At 43.8% G+C, this 23471-nt stretch overlaps 1 protein-coding gene across 1 annotated transcript in view; it reads left to right on the top strand.

The window, feature by feature from the left end:
- Positions 1 to 23471, top strand: part of LOC115075968 — a 53573-nt gene that overhangs the window by 1062 nt on the left and 29040 nt on the right. The window contains exons 2-7 of the mRNA XM_029576968.1: positions 7409 to 8595; positions 10859 to 11078; positions 14444 to 14601; positions 15055 to 15162; positions 18085 to 18285; positions 21877 to 22436. Coding sequence (XP_029432828.1) covers positions 7719 to 8595; positions 10859 to 11078; positions 14444 to 14601; positions 15055 to 15162; positions 18085 to 18285; positions 21877 to 22436 — 2124 coding nt within the window. The 5' untranslated portion in view covers positions 7409 to 7718. The remainder of the gene's footprint in view (positions 1 to 7408; positions 8596 to 10858; positions 11079 to 14443; positions 14602 to 15054; positions 15163 to 18084; positions 18286 to 21876; positions 22437 to 23471) is intronic.

The raw sequence follows: 23471 nt of genomic DNA, 5'->3' as shown, positions 1-23471 counted from the left end.
GCGTACTTAGCATAAATTCTACTGATGGAGAAAGGAGCTAAATCTCTCTATGTACGGTTTGCTCCGTTTGTATCCTGATTACTCGTGTCAGTCACACTCCAAAAAAAAAACCCCGAACACATTTATTCTGCCTCTTTGGGACATTTAATTATGTGGTTTTCTTTCCTTATGCTGTACTTTTAAACTGTGCTTCAATAACCTTAATTGAATGTGAAGACAAAAACGGTAATGGACTTCAAAACTGCGTGGGATAAACATAGATGATACCTAATGGCTAAAGGATGGAAAATGAAGTAAAGGGACAACCTACACACAGCAGCAGTTTCTTCCTAGGCCACATTTTGGGCAAACTGGTTGGAGCACGTGGCTCTTCTTCTGTCAACATTACACAATGTTATGAAATAGGTTAAAAATGATTGCCTCATAGGATGCAGAGATGGCAGTTTTCTACCCGGTTTGCACAGGCAAAAACACGTTGATGCCTATAAAATGGCATTCTGATTATTGCCCAGTCTTGTGTCAGCATGAAAATGTGTGTGCTCAGCAACACTGGAAGACTGCACCCGCTGACTCAGCACACTTCAGGGGCATGAATCCACATGTGGACGTCTTTTTGTTCCCGGGGCATTTTTTGTGGTCCTTTTACTTTAGTATGTAGTAGGTATGTATGTTCCCACACTAGACCCATCTGATTACCTCTTTGTTTAATATATTTACATGAGTATGTGCTTTATAAATTTGGACACAGTTCAAGTAAATGCAACCACACTTGGCAGGGGGTTACCTTTTTGTCCCGAGGAGGGTCATGGACTACTTTTCGATGCAAAATATCCATTCTTCTCAGAGCTGGAGGCTCCAAATTGAGATCTTTACATTTTTAAATGAAAAATTAAATATAATATTGTACTTGCACAAAAAGATCTTTTTTTTTGCTTTGGAGCAACTGGTTTAAAAACATAGAAATGACGGCAGAAGAAGACCAATCTGCCCATCCAGTCTGCCCAGCAAGCTTCACACTTTTTTCCTCATACTTATCTGTTTCTCTTAGTAACCTTAGGTTCTATTTCCCTTTCACCCCCACCATTAATGTAGAGAGCAGTGATGGAGCTGCATCCAAGTGAAATATCAAGCTTGATTAGTTGGGTAAGTGGCAGCATAGCTCTCTGCCATTGAAGCAGAGAGTAAAATATGCTGGATATGCGTGAAGTACTAGTTTTTCTTCTCTCCTGCCGTTGAAGCAGAGAGCTATGCTGGATATGCATTGAAAGTGAATTATGCCTTGAAGGTCACATTAACTATCCACAAATATTGAATAAGCCTAATAATTGGTAATTGAATAAGCCTAATAATTGGTAATACCTATAGCCCATGAACCCACCCCTGTTTTTTTTTAATTTGGAGATGGCAGCCCTCCATCCTTCCTCTCCGTGAAGGTGGAACACCAACCACTGGCCACTGGCATCCCGCTCCGTGAATGCCTCTGAGGCTACTGCAGCTCCGTGCAGTGTTTTGCTGTGATAGCAACCTGTGGGTTTTTTTCTTTACAAAGGATGATAGAAGTTGATTGTATGTTGGATCCCAGGGATAAGCAGTAGATTTCCCCAAGACCACCTTAATAATGGTTTATGGACTTCCAGGAACTTATCCACACCTTTCTTTTAAACCCAGCTTCACTAACAGCTTTTCCCTCATCCTTCAGCAGTGAATTCCAGAGTTTAATTATGCACTGAGTAAAAAAAAATCCTCCTATTTATTTTAAATGCATTACTTAGTAACGTCATTGCATGTCTCCATTCCACACATTATTTTATAGAGCTCTATATCTCTCAGCCGTCTCTTCTCCAAGCTGAAGAGCCCTAACCTCTTTAGCCTTTCTTCAGAGGGGAATTGTTCCATCCCCTTTATCATTTTGGTCACCCTTCTCTGTGCCTTTTCTAATTCCACTATATATATATTTTTTTTTTATTTATTTATTTTTTTGAGATACGGTGACCAGAATTTATGGTCTTACCATGGAGTGATACAGAGGCATTATGATATTCTGTTTTATTCTCCATTCCTTACCTAATAATTCCTAGCATTCTGTTTGCTTTCTTGGCTGCTGCTGTACACTGAGCAGAGGATTTCAACATATTACCCACAATGATGCCTGGATGGTTGGGTGGTGATTCCCAATGTGGAACCTTGAATGGTGGCGCTATAATTTTGGTTGCTGTTCTTTACATGCACCACTTTGCCCTTATCCACATTAAATGTCATCTGTCATTTGGATGCCAGTATCACAACGTCGTCTTGCAATTTCTCACAATCTTGTGATTTAACAACTTTGAATAATTTTGTATCATCAGCAAATTGGAGTAGAGGAGAAGCCTCATTTTTAGAGCAGTGGGCTGCAAACCAGAAAAGCCAGGATTCAAATCCTTCTGCCACTCCTTGGGGCCGATTGTAATAAGACCCGCAGCAAAACAAGCACTAGTTATGAGTACAGGTTTTGATCACCGCGCGCAGCTGAATTAAACCTAGCATGATATAAAATGTTTCTGTCAGTGGCTGGTCCTGCAAGCCATGGATGTTAGTGTCATCGCTAGTCTCTTGGTATCTAGAGTCTAGACTAGTATGGGAACATTCTCAGACACAGCTGCCAATACACTTCCAATCTGATTTGCATCCCATTTTGGTCATCCTTCGGAGTCCCCATACGTATGCATGACACCTTATCCTACACACAGCCTAACAATGTGTCTCATGATACTCCAGAGCTACCCCAGGAAATATGGAGTCTCAGTTCTGATTTATAGCATTGCTCTGCTGATCCACTTTTATGCATGGCTGGCCTAGCACCTTAAGGGGCTGTTTATTTTCTTGTATCAGTTCTGTGTGCGTTCTTGCCTGGTAGCTACCCCTTTCCTGCTGTCTGGTATTGAGGTATTGTACAAGATGTTTGCATTGCTCTGCCTGTCCTGCTGCAGTTGTTCCTGTTCATGACCCCATATCAACTTGGAGTCTTCTTGAGGAGATAAAACATTTAGCACAATTGTCAGTAATAATTTTATGCCAGGGATAAATATTCTGTAAGAACTGATTTAAAACAACAGACTGATGTTGCTTCCAGTCATGAATTGTGACTTCCATGGATTCATTATTTTCAATGTTACATACTAAGATTCAGGATTATGTGCATTTTTTTTTCTTTCTTTTTCCACTGTCTTATTTAGGACCATTAACTTAAGAGGGAAAGATTTAGCTTTTTACCTGAGACTAAATAAAGATGCAGTTTTCCTAACTTGAATGCTCTCCCAAGAAGTCCTAGACAGAGAAGGGGACTCAGTGACCTCATCTCCCTTCACACTTCATTCTCCCTCCTCTTCTACGCCAAATAAGCAGCCATCCAAACTCTCAGCAATACCTACTGACAGTCCTCTGTCTTAATTACCCTTGACTTTTATGCTCCTTCAAAATGTCACTTGTTGAAATGTTGGTTATAATTCTGCTTAGTTCGATGTAAACCGAGTTGATATGATCTGTATCAAGAAAGTCGGTATATAAAAGCCTTAAATAAATAAATTGACTAGACTGTCACCTGAGTTTGAGGGTCATCCAATGAGTTTAAGCCAGGCCATTGTTGGACTTTGACCACACCATACAATCACAAGATTGTGCCAAAGAGAGTAGGACAATATTTTTGGCTCTTAAACGTTCTGCTTCTCTTGTTTGATTCCTGTAGTGATGTCACAGTTTACTACCCAGGAAATTTAAGATATTACAAAATGAATCGGGCAGACCAAGAATCTGTCAGAAAGGAGTTGGTGCCATAAAACGTTCTAGTAACCTGTGGTTATGAGAATGGAAATACAGAAGAGGTTAAAGTTGAAGGGTTTGCTACAAGATGAATGCACATATGGGAGGGACTTTTTTTTTTTTTTTAATAAACTTTATATTATTTTTTGCTTTGGCTAAGCAGTTTCCTCATGTTTGTATGAGCTGCCAACTCCCTTTCAATCAGTACAAACCTCTGTTGGGCTATGGCACCATGAGCCTTCATTGGAGTGGAATTAGTAGCAGGGAAGCCAGGGTTCAATTCCCACTCCGCAACTTGTGACTTACCTTGGACATGTCACTTCACCCTCCATTGCTTCAGGTACAAACTTAGACTGGAAGCCCTCGGGGGATAGGGAAATAACCTATATTTGCAAATAGCTGGGTTTTCCCCTATTTTATAACTGCTACTTGCCCTCTCCCCCCATCTAGCCCAGTCTTTCCAATGACCATACTTGACCAGGGACCCACTGACCATGAAACTCACTAGAGTTTGGAATGCAGGCACCCTGAGTCCACCCTGTACACGTCACCATTGAGCAATAATTTTGGACTTTTGGGCAATCCCACAAAGATGAGAGAAATTCCAGTGCATCACAGGCTTTTCAATATAGAGTTGATAATGAATTATCAGTGCACTGGTGTCCACTGCATCCCAAATGAAAGTTTAAGAACATAAGATTTCTTTCCCGGCTTGCTGAAATAGGCATCTCTGACACTGCTTTATCCTGGTTCTCCTCTTAACTCACCCACAGAAAATACTTTGTCCAAATTGATGAGTGTAAATCCTCACACATCCCTCTGACACAAGGCATCCCCCAAGGATCTTCCCTATCCTCCACACTTTTCAACATCTATCTTCTCCCCCTATGCCATCTTCTCTCTGACCTAGGTCTGAATTTTTTCATGTATGCTGACGATGTGCAAATTCTCATCCCCATTCAAACAACGCTCCAGGCCTCCTTGCAATACTGGGAATCCTGCCTTACCAGCATCAATTCCCTATTAACCAACCTCCAACTTGCACTCAACGCTGCAAAAACTGAAATCCTCGTCATCTCCGATCAACCTGAGTACACTACCCTCCCCACCGCTGCCGCCCCCACTTTAACCCATTCCCCGCTACCCTCTATAAGAGACCTAGGAGTCCTAATAGACCAACACCTCAGCTTCAAACCTCACATTAAGTCCCTACTAAAAGGAGGCTTCTACAAACTCCACATACTTAAAAAACTGAAACCACTCCTCCACGCCCAAGATTTCCGACTTGTCCTGCAGTCGACCATCCTCTCCAAACTTGATTATTGCAACTCCCTCCTGTTAGGCCTCCCTTCTTCCACCATCAAACCCCTACAAATCCTTCAAAACGTGATGGCGAGAATTGCCACTAACACCCATAAGACTGAACACATAACCCCCATACTCAAGGATTTACACTGGCTACCGATCCCCTTTCGTATCCAATACAAAACCCTCACCATCCTGCATAACGCTCTGCACAAAAACAACTCTACATGGCTCAAGGACATGCCACGTTTCCGTACCTCGAATCGTCCCACCAGAACTGCCCTCGCAGGCACCCTGCACGTCCCACCCCTCAAGACCACACACCTCTCCAACACCAGAGAGAGAGCACTCACCATCGCCGGCTCCACCATCTGGAACTCCCTTCCTCCCTACCTATGACTTGAACCCTCTCTTCATACTTTCAAAAAGGGCATCAAGACTTGGCTCTTCAGGCAAGCCTACGCAGAAGCTAATCAAACATAGCCCTCATCCCACTTACCTCCCCCGCCATCCCCTATATTTTTGCTCCCAACCCACTCTCCTCCCCACACCCATCCCGCCCCGACACCCCGTCTGCCCTCGAGGTGTCTCCCCTCTATCTCACCCTCCGCAGCTCTCCCGCCTATTACTTCCCCCCCCCCTCCCCACTGTGACGATCACGGAGACTCCCCCAAGGACATAATGTAAACGAGAACTCCGCCTGACTTTATCAATCAAGAAAACAGTCACAAATATGTTAGTTATCAAAGTTTTTCTTTTTTGTTATCTCTCACTGTTCAATGATTGTTTATTCCTATCAATTCGCTCTTGTCTACCCTCTCTCCTTCTCGCTGCTCTTTCTCCTCCCCCCATCTCACCTTTTTCTTGCCTGCTCCTCCTACCCCTCCCTGTTCATTGTAATTTTCCGCCTGCTTCAGTTTTTTGTAAACCGGTGTGATGTGTGTCCCCGAATATCGGTATAGTAAAAGTTCATAAAAATAAATAAATAAATAAATAAGATTTTCCGTACTGGGTCAGACCAAAGGTCCAACAAGCTCAGTATCCTGTTTCCAACAGTGGCCAAGTCAGGTCACAAGTACCTGGCAGGATCCCAAGGGGTAGATAGATTCCAAGCTGCAGATTCCAAGCTGCTTATCCCAAGAATAAGCAGTGGATTTCTGCAGCTCTACCTTAATAATGGTTTATGGACTTTTCCTCCAGGAACTTGTCCAAACCTTTTTTAAACGCAGCCTCACTAACAGCTTGCACCACAGATTTTAATTAGGCATTGTATGTCCCCTAATCTTTGTACTCTTTTTAAATAGTAAATAACTGATTAATCCATCTTGCTCTTTATTTTATAGACCTCTATCATATCCCCCCTCAGCCATCTCTTCTCCAAGCTGAAGAGTCCTAACCTCTTTAGCTTTTCTTCAGAGGGGAATTGTTCCATCTCCTTTATGATGTTGGTCACCCTTCTCTGTCCTTTTCTAATTCTGCTATATCTTTTTTGAGATGTGGTGATCAGAACTGCACACAGAATTGTAAGTGTGGTTGCACCATGGAGCGATACAGAGGCATTGTGATATTCTGTTTTATTCTCCATTCCTTTCCAAATGATTCCTAGCATTCTGTAGCTTAGAAAGGATTCTTTTACTGAGGATAAGACAGGATTTTGGAATTGGTTCTCACAATTTTTCCAAGTTCTCAGCTGAAATGTCCATTTTCAAATCTCAAAACCAACCAAACCACTTAGTTTTTGAAAAAGAAATCCCTTTTTATATGTTTCCCTTGCAAAAGTATTTTGCTCTGTCATCCATATCACAACTTGTGGTTTGCACCGTTCCATCTTCCATGATTCCTTTCGGTTACAGTAGTAAACTTAAAATCATAATTAAAACTGAAATACTTGTATCAATTCTTATTAAAAACAACGTGCAAAGTTTGTTGGTTGCAAGCTTACATGCATTGCCTAACAGTAAATGCATGACCTTGGGTTTGGAATTGACATCTCTAGTGAATCCTCTCAATGCCAGCGTTGGCTTTTTGTACAACATTGTTTGATTAAACATTTGTTCATGGTATTAGGTGTGTCTGCACCTTTTTATTTGTTTCCTCATTCTTTCCTTTCCTACCAGATTCATTTTTACTACTAGGTCTTTGTGGCAAAAGGAATGAGGATATAGGTGGGGTGAAGGAGGTAACAGGAGCTGGGGCAATTATAGGGAGGGTAAAGAGCTAACAGGGGCTTGGGATACTGCATGGAGGGTGAGAGGGTAATTTACACTGGGATATTAATACCTGTTTTTATTTTTATTTTTTTCAGGCAAAATCTACAGCAGTCTTATGTGTAGAAAAGTGTTCCTTTAATGAATCATTAGATTCTACTTGCTCTTTTCATAGCAAGCCTATCAGATGCAACCATCATTAAGGAACCTGTAGGAATATTTGCTCTTTTCCCGGACTCCTCATGTTTTTGGATCACTGATAACCTATTTCATTTCTATTCTCTGAGCAATAATTGGTACCTTTTCTACCAGTCTACTTGGGACACCATTGTGGGTTTCCATAGTTTTTATGCTTTTATTGGAACTGGAATATTTGTGTAGGATGCCAAACAGCTAATAGATTTTACAATGGAAGACATCAAGGTAGTGACTGTAATATTGCTTCTGTGGGCTTTGCTCTCTGAGGTGGCTTCTCAGAACCTAATCAAGAACTCTAAGGACCAAAAGACGGAGCATCAGCTGTTGATAAATGAGGTGAATGCAGATAATCCAGGACTTGATACCTCAGAATTTGTGGAACTCTATCATACTAGTGGTCAAAACGTTACCTTGGATGGCTACTACTTGGTCTTTTACAATGGTAAATTCAATACAGCTTATAAAGTACTAAACCTTAATGGACACATGACTAATGAGAGAGGATTCTTTCTGATTGGGTCAACTACTGTAACTCCATACCCTTCCATAATTTTGCCATCAAACACTATCCAGAATGGACCTGATGCCATTGCCCTTTACTTTGGAAGAGGCATCTATCGTGAGAACATGAGGGTGACCAGTGATGGGCTGGTGGATGCCCTCATCCATAAGTCAAAAGAGACTGACAAAGCTGATGGCTTGCTTAGTGTGTTGACACCTGGAAAAGAGGCCTTCTTGGAGGATCCACTCTTCAGGACAACTGATGAGTCCATAGAAAGGTGTCTTGGGACAGATTCTCAGTGGACCTTCCAAGTGGCCACTCCGTCCCCTGGAAGAGAGAATCATTGTGGCTCCGAGTTCTACTTTAATGTCTCAACAGTGGTGATCAGTGAGGTCAGCACGGTCGCCTCCCCAGAAGCATTCGAATTTGTAGAGCTTCAAGGCTCCCCTTCCACCAGCCTTCAAAACTTGGTTCTAGTATTGATAGACGGCCAGACAAAACAGGTGTATTTCTCCATGGACGTTTACGGCAAGACCTCTCCTGCTGGTCTCTTTCTGATTGGACCGGCACAGTCCAAAATTCCAGGTGAGATCTGTGCTCTGCTTTTGAATAAGACTGATGACAGGCAGGACAAATTGTTTCTGTTAATTTGGTTTTCCTGGTCAACTCATTTGAAAAAGAAGAAAAGGGAGTTGGAATCTCATGCTAAGTTTCCACTTGTTATGTAGTGGACAACATGTTCTGAGTCAGTCCAATTCTTCGACTGACTTGAATAGTCGAACACTTACAAAAGAGAGTATTTAATAAGTGAAACTGTCCCATTCAGTTCGCCACAACGTAGTGTTATATACTGGGGTTCTGTGTAATTTCGTGGCCTGGTACAGACACATTCAGTTGTTTTTAAAGAAGCTGTTTCATCTGTGGAGTACTGCAGGGATCAGTTTTATCACTGGCGCTTCTGGGAGAGATTTTAAAGACCCTTGCAGTAAAGCCTTTTTTCTTTTGTAAATCTATGCAGATGATATACAGTGTTATCTGCTAATTGGGAAAGAAGCATTGTCTAAAAATGCAAGAGTGTCTGTAAGTAGTGATAAATTGGGTAAATGCAAATAAATGACTGTTGAATCTTCCTAAAATAGAGGTTCTAAATGTAGCAAATCCTCTTGCATAGATGTGGCCAGGCATACAGTTAGAATTTTAAGAAAATGGATCTCTCCCTTAAGTCAAAAGTGCATAATTTTAAGGCAGAGGTTCTCAACCCAGTCCAGTCAAGTTTTTAGGATATCCATAAGGAATATGTATGAGAGAGATTTGCATGCACTGCCTCCATTGTATGTAAATCTACATCATCCATTTTTTTTTTTAAATTACATTCAGAAATAAGTGGGACCAGGGGTAGGGATGGCAGACATCAGACAGGGATTTCGTTTTGAAATTCAGCAAGTGCAGAGTCCAATGGTACTAAAGCTGCAGTGCCAGACATCCATCCTGCAATTTCAAAGGGAAACGCCATGGGGAGTTTTTCTTTGAAAATATGTTTGCAGGCCTGTAGTTGTAATGTACCTGTAGGCCTGCAGCTTCATGGGCTATTTAAAAATTGCCCCATATATGATCTGATTATTGAGTACTTCTGGCACATATGCATAGTTTTCCTCTGTTTAGATTAGTCTCAAGGCAATATGGGCTTTTCCTCTGGTCACTGTTACTGGGAAATTGTTTTTAATGGGTTTTTACATTTTGTTTTGTTTTAGGTATTTTTATGTTTTTAAATATTGTTTAAGAAGTGTTATGATGTTTTATTATGCTGTGATTGATAGATTTCTATTCTGTCATAACGTTTCTTAAGCTGAGAAGGAAACATAGATAAATAAAAACACAGGGCTTTTGACATTTTGATCGACCTGGTGAAAGGAGCATAGTTCTCCAAAGCTTGTCACAAATGCATTGCTACCTTTTCATTATTATCACCTTCAACTTGTTTTTTCTGATGGTTCGCACATATTGTAAGTGATTGCTGTTAACATGGTAAACATCTCTTCATCATGCAGTCACCTTCTTGTGTCCATCCCCCAAAGTTATAGTTACTTCCTCTGATGAGCACATTTCAGTGCTTGTGAGTTGACCTCACCAAGATCCTGTGTTTGCAGGGATTATCCTTTAGCAATGGGCAGACCTAAAGGTGTTGGATGGTTTGCCTCCTGCGCATTCTTGCATCTCAGGTCCTGTAGAGTGCACCATTTTGCCATGTCAGCTCTTGGAGGCAATTTTAGGGCATGTCGGGTGGTCCGTTCCTCCTCCTGCTCCTGCAGGAAGTTGCTTAGTCCCTCTGATACCCAGAGGGTCAATCCCAGAGGTAAGAGATCTCTTAAGCCGCACCTGTCACATCTCATAGGTAAACACAGTGATGATTACTTATGGAAACCAAATGGTTCCGAGATTAAATGTTATAAAGTGATTAAAATCTGATTATCTAGTGCCTTGAAACCAAGGTTCTAGATAATTTGTTGCAGCAAATCGTTACAGAATCCATGCAGAAGGGAATAGAGCTGGTGTCCTGAGGTTTCAGGCCCCAGAATTGCTGACTAGCCCAGAAGAGGGAGCACGCTGCTTCTGCCTCTAACTCCCAGTGAGTGACCAGTGTGCCGCACAGAAATGAAAGGGGTGTTGAAAGGCAGTCAGAGGCTAAACACAATTCCTTGCATGGAATATGAGGGAGATGGGAAATTTTTATTTTTATAGTTGTACGTTTCTGCTTTCTTTTCTACATTTAAAAAGGTTTTGGTTTGGATGTTTACATTTCTCTGCCAATTTTATTTCATTTCTTGATGCCCACCTCTCCTGAGTGAAGTGAACCAGCCGTTTCCAGAGAACTCCAGTCGCCCCCTCCTTCAGCTGGGCCCGGACGCCGTGGCTCTGTACAGGGGAAACAGCAGCAGCTTCCAGCCAGGAACAGCTCTCTCCGTGACTGGCCTGGTTGATGCCTTGGTGTACACAAGGGGAGAAAGTACAGACCCGGAGCTCCTGAAGGTCCTGACCCCTGACAGATATATCTTCTATGAAAATGAACGGTAAGAGACCTCGACCCAGAAGAATGCCAGCTTTCCGTTACACGGGCTTCGTAGCATGGGCATAGGATGGTTCTTTCAGTTGGTGGTGCAGTCGCACGACTGTGCACTAATCACCCTACGCCCCGGTTTCCTAGTGCTGCTTCTCTGCTGAGAAAGATTGATTTATTTAAAAAAATGTTTTCTTTACCGCACACTCCAAGTGAACAAGGTGGCTAACAGAGTAAAAACATTCATAATCATGAACGCTTAAAAAAAAAATAAAAAAATCAAACAAGCAAAAATGACTTGCAGTCAAACAAACAATAAAGCAAAATCAACAATACAAAATAAAGGAACCTCTTACAGCCAATAATCACAAAATCTCCTGGTCCTCTCCATGTTGATCCTGTGAAAGGGAGCTGTGGGCCCTTTGTGTGCATTTTTTTCTCTTAATGTCTCGCCTCTTTGTCCTTTCACATACCCACAGCACTCCCAAGACCGTTGCACTGCTGTCTCCTGATTTGGGTCAAGGCCAGGAGTGGAACTTCTTCCCAGCCTGGAGCCTGCTGTACCGTTTGGGTGCTAATTGAGATCGCATCGAACGAGTGCAGCGGGACTCGCCTGTCCTATCTGATTAAGTGCCTGATCACTGTGGACGGGAGACGCCTCCTGGGTGGCAGTGCACAGCGCGGTTCCCACACCACAAGGCAGGCCTGGTTTCCCTGTCTGTGTACAGAGGGTTCACAGAAGCGCAGAGCCAGGCAGGGTGCAGGACATGCAGTAAAAGTCTTCCAGGTACAATAGGAGAACCCAGTTTTCCTTGCCCTGAAGGTGCCTAATTTAAGGACGAGGCCCAGGCTGAGCCCTGGCTTTAGGGTTTTCTGCCCAGCTCCCTCCTTGCCCTGCTTCTCTTTCCTCATAGTGAATATTTCTCAGTAACTGCTATGTAGGATAATCATTGTGTAGCAGTCGCTGTTATCCAGAAACCGAGAGACGATTTTCCTGGACATTGCCTTTAGGTATCGGGACAGTATCTGTAGCAGGCAGAGGCATCCTTTTCCTCACTAACCTCCAGCACCTCCCCATAATACACCTACGATCCAGCCAGAAGACGTTTACTGCACAAGGAAGTACAGTATGAGAAAAGTGTGTATATGGGTGTAGTGGCGGGGGACATTAGTTGCTTGTGTGTTGATTTAAAATAAATAAATAACATAAATTAATTTTTACTTCTTTGAAGTTGCATCGCAGGCAGCAGGCCTGGGCATTTCACTTTCCCTTGCAAGCTGCGGGCTAAAGAAGGAAGTCTTGTTTTGTTTTTTTTTTTTTTTCTTTTCTTCGCACCCCCCCCCCTCCCCCAAAACCAGTCCTCTCAGTGCTGCTGTTTTGCTAGTTTGGCACTTCCTTGACATAAGTAAATCCTGCCAGCTTAATGGGTCAAGCGCAATTCCTTCGGAGGCATGAAACCCATTAGTGACCGGTGTTAATGCCCATAAATGACTGTTTGAAAATAGCCCCAGTGGGTACGCAATTAAAAGTGTGTGTGGAACTTGATTTTTGCGAGAACTTTTACACATGCATTTAACAGGCATTCGGAGGGGGTGGCGAGATCGGGATTTATGTGCCTTTTTTTTTTTTTTTTTTTAAATCCAGCTAAAGTCTGTGGGTGGAATGTGCCTGCAATCTTTAGCCTGTGCGGGCTGTTTGAAAATGACCCTCATGAGTACGATTTGTGTTCGCCTGCATTCGTTGCAAAGTACGTGGGCACCTTCCTATCCACGGATCCTGTAGCCAGGGTGGATTCCCTTTGAAAATTGCCCTCAAGGCAAGTGTGGTTGCATAGTTTCTACCTGCTTTATCTTCGGGTGGCAGATCAGCCTGTGCACATTAGAAAACACAATTGCATGCTTGCCGTTTATGCCAGGACCCAATCGCACCCCTGGGCGCATCTCTTTATGATCTGAGTTTAGAGGAGGCATGTCATGCAAGCTGACGCTGCGAGGGGGCTATTTTTCACTTGGGTGGGAAACCGAGTAACTATATAAGCTCCCTGGCTAAACCTCTTTGAAAATTCTTCATTAACCATATTTATTTCAATTACGAGGCTTCACGCTTTATACTAGGTTTATCAAAATTATATTTATTTATTTATTTATTTATTTATTTATTTATTTTGCATTTACATTGTGATATGATCTGAATTTCTGAGACTTTACCCATGTCCTCGATGCTATGGGATGTTTTCATAAACTACCAGACCTGGGCTCTCTAAACATTCAAATCCCAGCCACATATAGTCATCGGAGTTGTTAAATGTCTGGGGGAGTTCATTTTCATTTTAGGTCCGATTTGATTGTCATGCATGAAGAGCAATCATGACTTTTATGCAAATGAAATTACATTGTTGCCATGAGAAATGGCTCTGCTTCAGTGCGGACTGCTCTCTCCACAGCAGCGATCATTGCACCATTGCTATCATAATAAAATATCAAAGCAAAGTAAATATAAAAACAGATGCACTCACAATCGTTGAAAGAAGTTCTCTCTCACATCGTCTTCTTTTTTTTAATGTCCCCCCGCCGCACAAGTAGCTCACTTGATAAGACGGTCCCCTTTGTAGCACAAGTAACTTCACTCGGTACCACAATCCCCAATAGCTGTTACTCACATCTTCACTTGACGTCCGTACATTGCACAAGTAACCTCACTCTTACTGTCCTAGCTTGTTGTTACGTCTTCACTCGACGTCCATACGTTGCACAAGTAACTTCACTCGGTACAGTCATAACTTAGCAGCACAAGTAAATTCACTTGATACTGCAACACAATCCTGTGGCACAAGTACACCTCTTGATACCACTAATTTTTATTCAAAACTCACACTCATTAGCTCACCTATTTTTCTCAGACAATTTAATGGCCGTTAATACTGCTTGTTTCTTTCTCCCCTCAACCATCCTCTGCTACCAGGATGTTGATCCAGTTTTTCTTAAAGAACATCTTAGGCAGTCTTCTTTCAAGGAAAGAACTTTTATTATCGAGAGGAGTAAATTAAAAGAAACTCAGAAAAGTACATTTAAAAACACTGCACAGTCATTTTCTGAGGTACTGGAATCGGATCTCCACCAGCTGCCTGTAAAGCAGCAGAGAAAAGATGCCAGCCAAATGTGTCCTCCTTCTAACCAAAACTTTATACCATTCTTATCTCTCAGAGAGGGCTTGTTCCAGTTACCTCCCACTGAGCAACCCTAAGCATCTCTGGATTCGGTCCTAACGTTCAGTGAGGGAGACGGGGGTGCATGTGCTGCACATCTTGTCTTTCTGTTTCTGGAGGTTTGCAGTATGTTACCTTTTTTAAATACGCTTTCTTTCACGCATTCTTCTAGTTTCCAGCCTGGTGATGAGTCCGTGAGCCGCTGCAGCTGCTGCTCCATTGTCCGGGATCCCTCGGTGTACGTGCTGAGCCACCCAACCCCGGGCCAACAGAACCAGTGCCCCAGCAGGAACTTCAGCCAGGCCATCGCGTTCTGCCTGCGTGTGGTGGGTGAGTAAACCTATTGCTGCCACGTTGCCCCCACGTGTTTAGCAGCAGGGACCAGCCTTACAATACTTTTCCCTCCCAACACCTGCACAATGTTTGAGACCCCTCCCCACCAAAATCAGTGCATCGTGACCAAGAGTGCATGGAAAGAGAACCTTTGAGCAGGTATTAAAACACTTACAATTTGATGCATCTTAAGTCCATTGATTATTGCTGCTGTTTTAACTTCCAAAACTAGAAGATGTTCAAATGTGGATGCATGGCGCTTTTTTTGACTTCCAAAACTTTAATTTTAACTGAGCCATTACATTTACTAGGATTTTGGGGCAATCCATCTGATGAATTTCTTCTGTTGCTGAGCTAAGGTATTACTGTGGGATACATGGCTCCAGGAGGACTGCCTGGCGAGATTTCACTGTTCATTTCAGTCTTCCTCTCTGTCTCTTTGTGCACCAGATTGTTCAGAGTGGTCTGCGTCTCAGGCTATTTACGAGATCCAGATTTTTCTGGCCCGGAGCTTAGCAGCAGAATGCAACTTTGACGTGTCCACAGGATACTTCAGAGGTGAGAGGGGCTGTACGGGGGTCTCTTGTGATTTAACATCCCTAACTGTAATGCACAGCACTGTCCCGAGCAGGGACACACAACCCATTTCCAAAGTGAGTTCTAAACCAATAAATAGAGCCATAAGAATAACAGTAACCAGAAGAAAAAGTAGTTAGTAATGACGCATCTTTTTTTTTTTTTCCTGAAAGAAATGTAGTTCTGCTCGCCTTACAACGGGATCAGTGCTGTCAGTCTGCTTGATGACATCACATTGCCAGCCAGCTCCTGAGAGGCTGCGTTTTTTTGTTGTGTGGTGGTGTGTTGCAGAATTATGGGCTTCATCGTCCAGTGTAGTCACTCCTAGATCAGTTCTAGCAGTTTTGCTCTGTAAAACTGAAACTCCTTTGGTGTTTGCTTGATGTGGCATGTTTAATATAGGGCAGAGAGAATTGTGTGTTTATGGTGAAAAATGCTGAGGCTCACAAAAGAAGCAGAACGCCATCCCTGCTCTCCCCCCCCCCCCCCCCCCAGGCATGCCAGCAATGAGTGGAATTGCATTTTGGTGATATTTTAAATTTGTCTACAGTGCACTTGCCCAGAGTACCTGATGGCAATAAGACCATACAGATGTGATAACTGTACAAAGCAATGAATACGCACAAGAGTCCCCACCTTTCAGCTCCACATATTCTAATGAAGATTCCTTTCATACAACAGAAATGTTACATTTTTTTGAGGCATATAAAAACGCAGTTTAATTTTTTTTGGCGTGCTTAGTATTTGCTGTTGTGATGGACTGACGTGGCAGCCAGACCCAACTGTCTGGGATAGCAATGCTGGATTCTCCTTCCACCCACCTTGAAAACCTTCCGTGACCCACAGGGTGAGAACCAAACGGTCACCCGAAACGCAAAGATGCACACGATTAAAGATGACTTTCCAAAGAAGGGGTTGTAGATGGCAGCGTGTAACATAGATCGTGGTGATCTTGTTCCCCGGGGCATCTTGGTTTCTAAATCGCATGCTTGTATTGGAATTGCTAGCGTGAGAATCTCTCTCTCGTGTCTCTTGCTGGAGCAAAAGTGGCAGGGCAGTCTGTACTTCTGGGCTCTTGCAGTGTGAAGTCATCGGTAAGAAATGCGGTGCTAGTGTTAGCAGGCACGAACGAAATTCATTTTAGGAAAGTCAGAAAATGTTTAGTTTTTAGGGTTTCTTACAAAGGCGTTCATGCCGCTGCCCACTCTCTCGAGCAGAAAGAGCAGATTTATTTTTAAATGTGATGTTTCATGTTGGATCAACCAGATGTTTTCCTTCATGAACCCCAGCCCGAGGTCTGGGATTCTCAGACTTTTTTTCAGGCTGGCAGGGGTTGGGAGTGATGCAGGGAGATGCTGGGTCTATCCCGGCCGCTGCCGAAGAGCGATGCCTACTGGCTGGGTTGAGCGTGTGTTTTGTGCCATGATCCAGTCTATGCCTTAGGACTGTTGTTGCAGTGGCTGGGCTAGGTGGAAAGGGAAGAGACAATATGGAAAAGCTGGGAATAAAGGTTCATAGCTCTGATACCTCTGGTAGAGGCTGGGTCCTGATTTAGCTGCGAGGTAGGAGGAAGTCTGCTAGAATATAATAAATTCCAAGGGCCTCGTCATGTCCTGAACTTTGAGTTCCACGACATTTTGGGATAGTTATTCTCCTCTCCTATTATTTTATTTTATTTATTTTATTTAAGGTTTTTTTATACCGGCATTCAAGAACTCGTTCTCATCATGTCGGTTTACAGATTAGACTGGAGAGGGGCATCTCCCTGCAACATTTGGGTAGATTTAAAAAAATACGCGCACGCGTCTATGTGCGCGTGCTACTTGGCACGCACACGTGGACGTGCGATTTTCTAACATGTGCGCGCATATTATAAAATCACGGGAGGCGCGCACAAGGCGGGGGCAGACATATGCAAAAATCATGCGGCGATGCATAGTCAGGCTTCCCCAGTTCCCTCCCAGTCCATTCCAATTAAGGAGCGGACTGGGAGGGAACTTCCCTACCCCCTATCCTACCCGCCCTCAATCCCTACTCTAGGTACCCCTATTTTTATTTTTTTATTACCTTTTGTGCCTCCAAAGGAGCAGTAGCAAGTCGCACACGCCGGCACAGCAGCAAATAGCCGCTGAACCGGGCGCCTCCAGCTCCGGACTGCCCCTTTGCCGAGGCTCGGCTCTTGTGCGCGTAACTCCTGTTTTTTTTTTTATGCGAGCAGGCCATTTAAAATCGGGCCTTTTGTGCATAAATTGTAATGTAATTCAGTGGTTCCAATCCCAGCATGGCTGACTCGGCCTTCAGAAAACGAGCATCTGTTGTAACCGGACAATAAGAAACACTAGCAGTTGGATGCTTTGGAATAAGCTCTGTAGAAGAACCATAGTGTATGCCTTGCAGAGGAATACAAAAGTAATTTGTTTTAACTGAGGGGTAGTTTCCTTTTTGTATTTTGTTGGTTTTCACATGTGTCACAGTGCCATTGTAAAAAAAAAAAAAGCAGTGATGCAGGTCAGCCCTGTGACTCTCTCTCAGCACAGCCCAGGAGACTCTGCTTCAGCTGGTCCTGTCTGTCAGGATGGATGAGGTGTGAGGAATGGTGCAGGTGATGTCCTCAGACCTTGGGAGGATTGCTACTGCAGGAGCAATGCAGCCTTCAGCCAACAGGGGTCCTTGTAATTGTTCAGTCAGTTGTCCTGGGAAGAGCGTGAAAGAAAATGGGAGTAAAATGAACAAGAAAGCGAGTGACATAGGTTTGCTGTAAGCAGAACTAGGAGTTGTCACTCCAGTCTACATTTCTTTCCTGTATGTGCTGATAGGGCGGTGAGGCAGAAGATGAGGTAGGGCAGCAGAGTGTCACCTTGGGACTGGATGGGAATGCTAAGGACTGTGTTTTCTCTTGTACAGATTATAATATGACCTGCCATAGTTCCGAGCTGGCTTTCCACGCGCTACTCCTTGCCAACTCTGTGCCACAGCTGGCAAGCTTGACAGATGCTTTTGCTAGATTTGTGGATGAATCACAAGTCGTGTACATCAGTGGCAGAAGAGGCCAGGTGGAGAAGACCTGTTTCCAGGATTCCAGCTTAATGACCTCACTGCCTCCAGGTACCAAAGAAGCCTATAGTACATTGAAAACACTGAGAAGGGGCTGATGTACTGCTCTTTTCCTTTACCTCTTCAATTCTTCAAACAGCAGGAAATGTTGTAGACTGGTTTGTCTTATAACCGTTCTGTTCTGCTTGAATTGTAACATTAAAATGTTTGTTTTTAAATGATTGTCTCTAATTAAACTGTAGAGTAAATCTAAATCCAGATCCATCTGAGGCACAGGCCCTTCATCCTGAAGTGGGGTTCAAACAGGGGATGTACAATGTGTTTTTAGTCTCCAACTTCCTGGACTGGCAGAGTTACCATTATCTGCCCTTTGGCCTGTTTGGGAGTGCGGGACTATTCACTGAATCATAGTTTCTGAATACTCATCTGATCTCTTCTGAGTCTCACTAAGGGCTTTTCTTTTTTAATTGTTCACATACATTTTTCTCTCAAAATTAAAGTCTGGGTTCTTAAAGGTGCACTTTAATAAAGCCAGCTCAAGAGCTGTGAATGGTTGTATATTGATATTACCTGCAGGAGGTAGAGCAACCTTTAGTTTCTAAAGTATTTTGGGTTATTTCAGGAATTGGTGCTCGTGGCTGTTTAGCAGGAGCTGAGGAAGGAAATTAAGGCAGTAACTAATTGAAATTTTTTTTTTTTTTTTAATCTTCCATGGATGGGCAGTAGTTGAGTACATGCTTGAAAAAGCTTTTCATTTGGGTTACTTTAAGTGTTCGTTTAATTTTATAGGTGCGTAACACAGTGTGGGCAGTCTTTAACTTGCTGGAGGACAAAGTAGACTAGGCTCCAGCTTTATTATTTACAGATAAGCAGGCTTTTGGTTGTTTAATTTATCTCAGCAGTGCTGGAAACTAAAATGCAATAGTTTACAGATAAGTAATTTGCTTGCTTCTAGTCTCATCTGGATCCTCCCTTTCCCTCTGGGCCCTGGCATCTTATCCCTTTCCCCTGAGAAAATGCCCTACAACCAGGATTCCCTTGTGGCTTTCTTAAAGTGAACAGGCTAAATGCCTAGTCCTGGACGTTTAAAGAGGGTCTAACGTACATTCCTTTACAAGGTGTGCCCTAGAACCTTCAGCTCAGTCAGAACTGGGAGCCGGCACCACAAGCCTTCATTTACAGTTACCCAGGGATTTTTTTACCCCTGTTTTGCATCCCCCCTGACAATACTCCTAGCCCAGTCATTGCCGCAATAGTTATCTCTGATAGGTCTTTGGTCTAATTGATCTGGCCTGGTAAAGTACAGTGGATTTTAAGGCCTCAATTTTGAAAGGAGTTAAGGAGTTGAGTACTTTGGTCTGCTTCAGTAAAAGTTTGCAGGTCCCAGAGGCCTGGCAAGCTCACTTGACAAAGGTGCAGTTGTCCATATAGGCAGTCAATATTTGTCTTTCCATAGGATAATGACAGGACAATGCGTCCCTGCTCTAAGCACTTCAGTGTGGGTGTGCAGGCTGGGAGAGGTTACACCTTAGAAGATACCTGGAGTCCTGGGAGCTATCGTGGCTACCTCTTGCCTGGTGTGGGTAGAGCTTCGGTACATCCCACTTGGATGGACGGGTCGGGCATGGACGATAAGATAGGTGAAATTTAAACTTACCTGTTAACTTCCTTTCCTTTAATCTTGCCAGATGAGTCCAGAACCCTCCCAGTGAAGCTGTGGCAATCAAAAACTCAGTCTGAGTGAATATAATTAATAGTGAGCAGGACATTGTTGCCCACTGTGAAGATAGTTGGCTTACCTGTGACCTTGGTGTAGGATTATCTTGTTCCTGGATGAATGGCCATGGAGGAGTTTTCTTGGTAGCATCAGGTTGTGTTTGTGATGGTGATTTGGAAACCAAAACAATTACCTTTGGTTGCCTTACCTTTGACATAGGTAGGACCTTCATGTTCAGGTTTTATTTCATTTTCCCTGGTAATTTATCAGTGTTTTGTTATAACCAATCAAACAGCAGAAAATCCATTGGGGGGGGGGAAGGGGCTTCTTCCCCCCCCACTGATTTTCTCTGGTATTTGTTATTAATAAATTATTGGAGAACATAAAAACTGAAAATGAAGATCGCTAGACATAGATAACGAAGAGCTGAAGGCAGGGGAACATAACCGACTGGTCTGGTAGGACTAAAAGAAAGGAAATGAACAGGTAACATGTAAATGTCACATTTTAAAATGGTGGCAGGGAGGTGATCTGTGAGGGGGTCTCAGGTTCACATCCCAATGGCATGAACTCAAGTCATTCATCACTTAACCGGTTTTCAAACTGGGGTTGGGAACATGGGCTGCGTTTGTGTGTGGGGAGCATGAGATGAAATGGTGTATATTACTTCTGTTTAAATTACAGTGGGAGAAGGGGGATAGAAGTATTATAGGGAAAGCATGCAGAGGGGCAAATCTTCCCATAGAGTTTTGTGGAAGGGGAGTGTTGAGCTTCTTACATAACATTTTGAGAACACGCTGCATCTCGTTACGGTCTTTCCAGGGGTTGCGACATGTTCAGTCCTTAAGTGTCTTGATTACAAAGAGAGGAAAAATCTGGAAAAGAGGATTCAGGGCTGTTTCAGAATTAAACATTTTATTTAAGACCATATTTAGGTGTCTTGAACATTTGCCCCAAGCCATCAGCTGTATTGGAGGGAGAGATGGGATATCTGAGAGGGGGAGGGTATGATTGAGGGTATAAGGGTGTGAGTGGCTGAAGGCTTGGGTGGTTGTGTCTGTGTATATGTGCAGGGTAGATGGCTTTGAAGCTGCCTTTGGCAGCATTCTTTGCCAGCTTCTTCAATTATTTTTGGTTTTCTTTCCATTTGCCTGTATTGCTCTGAGCCAATCTGCTAGAATGGCGTTGGCAGTAGGGGAAGCTTTTGGAATGGCGCACTGCTCCGTATTGTGCAGCCTGTAACCACTTCTCAGAGTAACCGGGATCTTTTTGAGTCTCGGTTCTCCAAAAAGAGTGACCTGACGTTTCTCGTTTTCAGACTTGTCCAAAGGATTCCCGTTTTGTTCCTGCTTGCCAAATTTGGTGACTCTCTTTCTGTCCCCTTGTTTTGGAGAGGAGTTGTGCTTACAGGCAGAGATGAATCCCTTTTACGTAATTCTTTCCAATTTTGACCTACGTAAAAAGGGTCTTTGAAAACTGAATCCTCCCCTTCATTGTGGGTAAAAATATGCCGACTGCTAACGGCGCTTCTGCTTTATCATTTTGGGGGAGAAAAGGTGGGGTTCGATCGGGGAGAGGGGGAAGTATTCACAGGAATTTCATTTATAAATTCCTGCACTTGCTTGCACCTGTCTGAAACCCCAGTGCAAAGTACATAAGGTGCAAAATACCTGCTTTCCCACCTCTTTCCCCCCCCCCCCCCCCGGCTCAGACTTTCCCAGGAAAACTCCGAAGGGGGGGGGGGATGGAAAGCATGAAAAAGGTGGGATTGACCTGAAAAGTTTAAGCAGTGCTGCTTTGGCTGTATTAAGGACGAAGAGTCACTGTTTCAAACATGTGAGAAGCAGTGCGCCCTTTGGACCGAGGTTCTGTGTGTCTGCATAACGTTGTTCTCCCTCTGATTCTATTGCCTTTCTGATCCTCAGGTGGCGTGTCGGAAGTGTCCGTCACGGTTCGTGGCACGGTTTTGCTGCCACCCGAGTTCCTCCTGAGCGAGGTGAATCCAGACAATCCCGGGGGGCGCGAAGACGCAGAATTCGTCGAACTCTTCCACCCGGGCCGCCGCTCTGCCAGCCTCGACAATTATTGCCTTGCATTCTACAATGGGAAGAACAGCCAAGCTTATGAGGTGGTGAACTTCACTGGCCATCGTACCAACGAGATGGGCTACTTCCTGGTGGGGAGCCAGGGGATGACCCCGAAGCCCGACATCACCCTGCCTGCTAACACTATCCAGAATGGAGGTGATGCGGTGGCCCTCTACCATAGCACCCCGCGTAACTGCCGCAAGGGCATGAGTGTGACGGATGAGGGGCTGGTGGACGCCCTGGTGTATTGGTCAAAGGCCTCGGATAAAGCAGAGAAACTTCTGCGCGTACTGACCCCAGGGCAGGACATCCTGTACGAAGATGACTCGGTTGTCACTGAAGATGAGTCCTTGAGCCGCTGTAACAACCTCCGTCCCAGAGACCACAGCAGCTACCAGGTGTGGGATGGAGTTGGCTTTTCAGCTGCCTTGCCCTATCGCTCTCCATTTGTAGGCCGTGCTTTTGAAGTAGCGAGACACAGAATGCAGGGGTGGAACAAGGCTGCCCCTACTGCTTGGACCTGGTATGGCCTGAGGGGGAGGAGGGTGCTGCTGGCCTGATAGGGCCAAAAGGCCACTGTTGGCCTGGGTGTGCAAATCCCATAGATATCTATGATCTGCGGTGAATTTGTACATTTCCAAAAGAAGTGCTCAAAGTGAAAATCTGAGCAGTCAGTTTTGCCAAATGTAAGGATTATGCTGTCCGTTTAATCTCGGAGAGCAGAGGAAAAAAAATCCTCATTGCTTTGCAGTTTCTCTGATCCTTTTCAGTACTGGCTGTGTTGCAGAGGCTCCCCAGTCACCTTGCTGGGTTTTTAGCTTGGTTCCATATAGAGACTATTTTTATAAAAACTGATAAAGAGTTTTATAACATGGATTTCCCCCTCCCCCACCCACACCCACACACCCCCCACACCCCCCCACACACACACACACCCACACACACTAGAAGGCTAGCAGGAGAACTTCCTCGCCCTACAACATTCTCCCTCAAGGCAGGTAGAAGAGTTGTCTTAGTGATTTTTCTTGTCCATCTCTAATATGTACCAGCCAATTTAAAAGCAAAAAAAAAACGATGCGAAGTAACGTCAAGAAATGAGACGTTTACCCCAAGGCATTCAGAGCACATCCTCCTTTCCTGCTTTAAAATCTTCTTGCGTTTACCTAAGCCAACATAACACTGTTGTCTTTGTAAAACCTTTTTACATAATTAAGCAGCCTTCACAGTACTACGGGTGAGGCCTCGCTTGGAGTACTGTGTCCAGTTCCGGAAACCTTATCTCAAAAAGGATAGAGGCAGGAAGGAAGCAGTCCAGAGAGAGAGGCAACCTGCAGAGGCTGAAGAATCTAAATATGTTGTGCCCCGGAGGGAAAGAGAGACTGGAGAGATGATAGAGGGGGATTTTTTTTTTCTTTAAATTTATATTCTGCTTT

The sequence above is a fragment of the Rhinatrema bivittatum genome, chromosome 14, assembly GCF_901001135.1.
Source record: "Rhinatrema bivittatum chromosome 14, aRhiBiv1.1, whole genome shotgun sequence".
Taxonomy (NCBI): domain Eukaryota; kingdom Metazoa; phylum Chordata; class Amphibia; order Gymnophiona; family Rhinatrematidae; genus Rhinatrema; species Rhinatrema bivittatum.
This window is presented reverse-complemented; position numbering and strand designations above follow the sequence as displayed.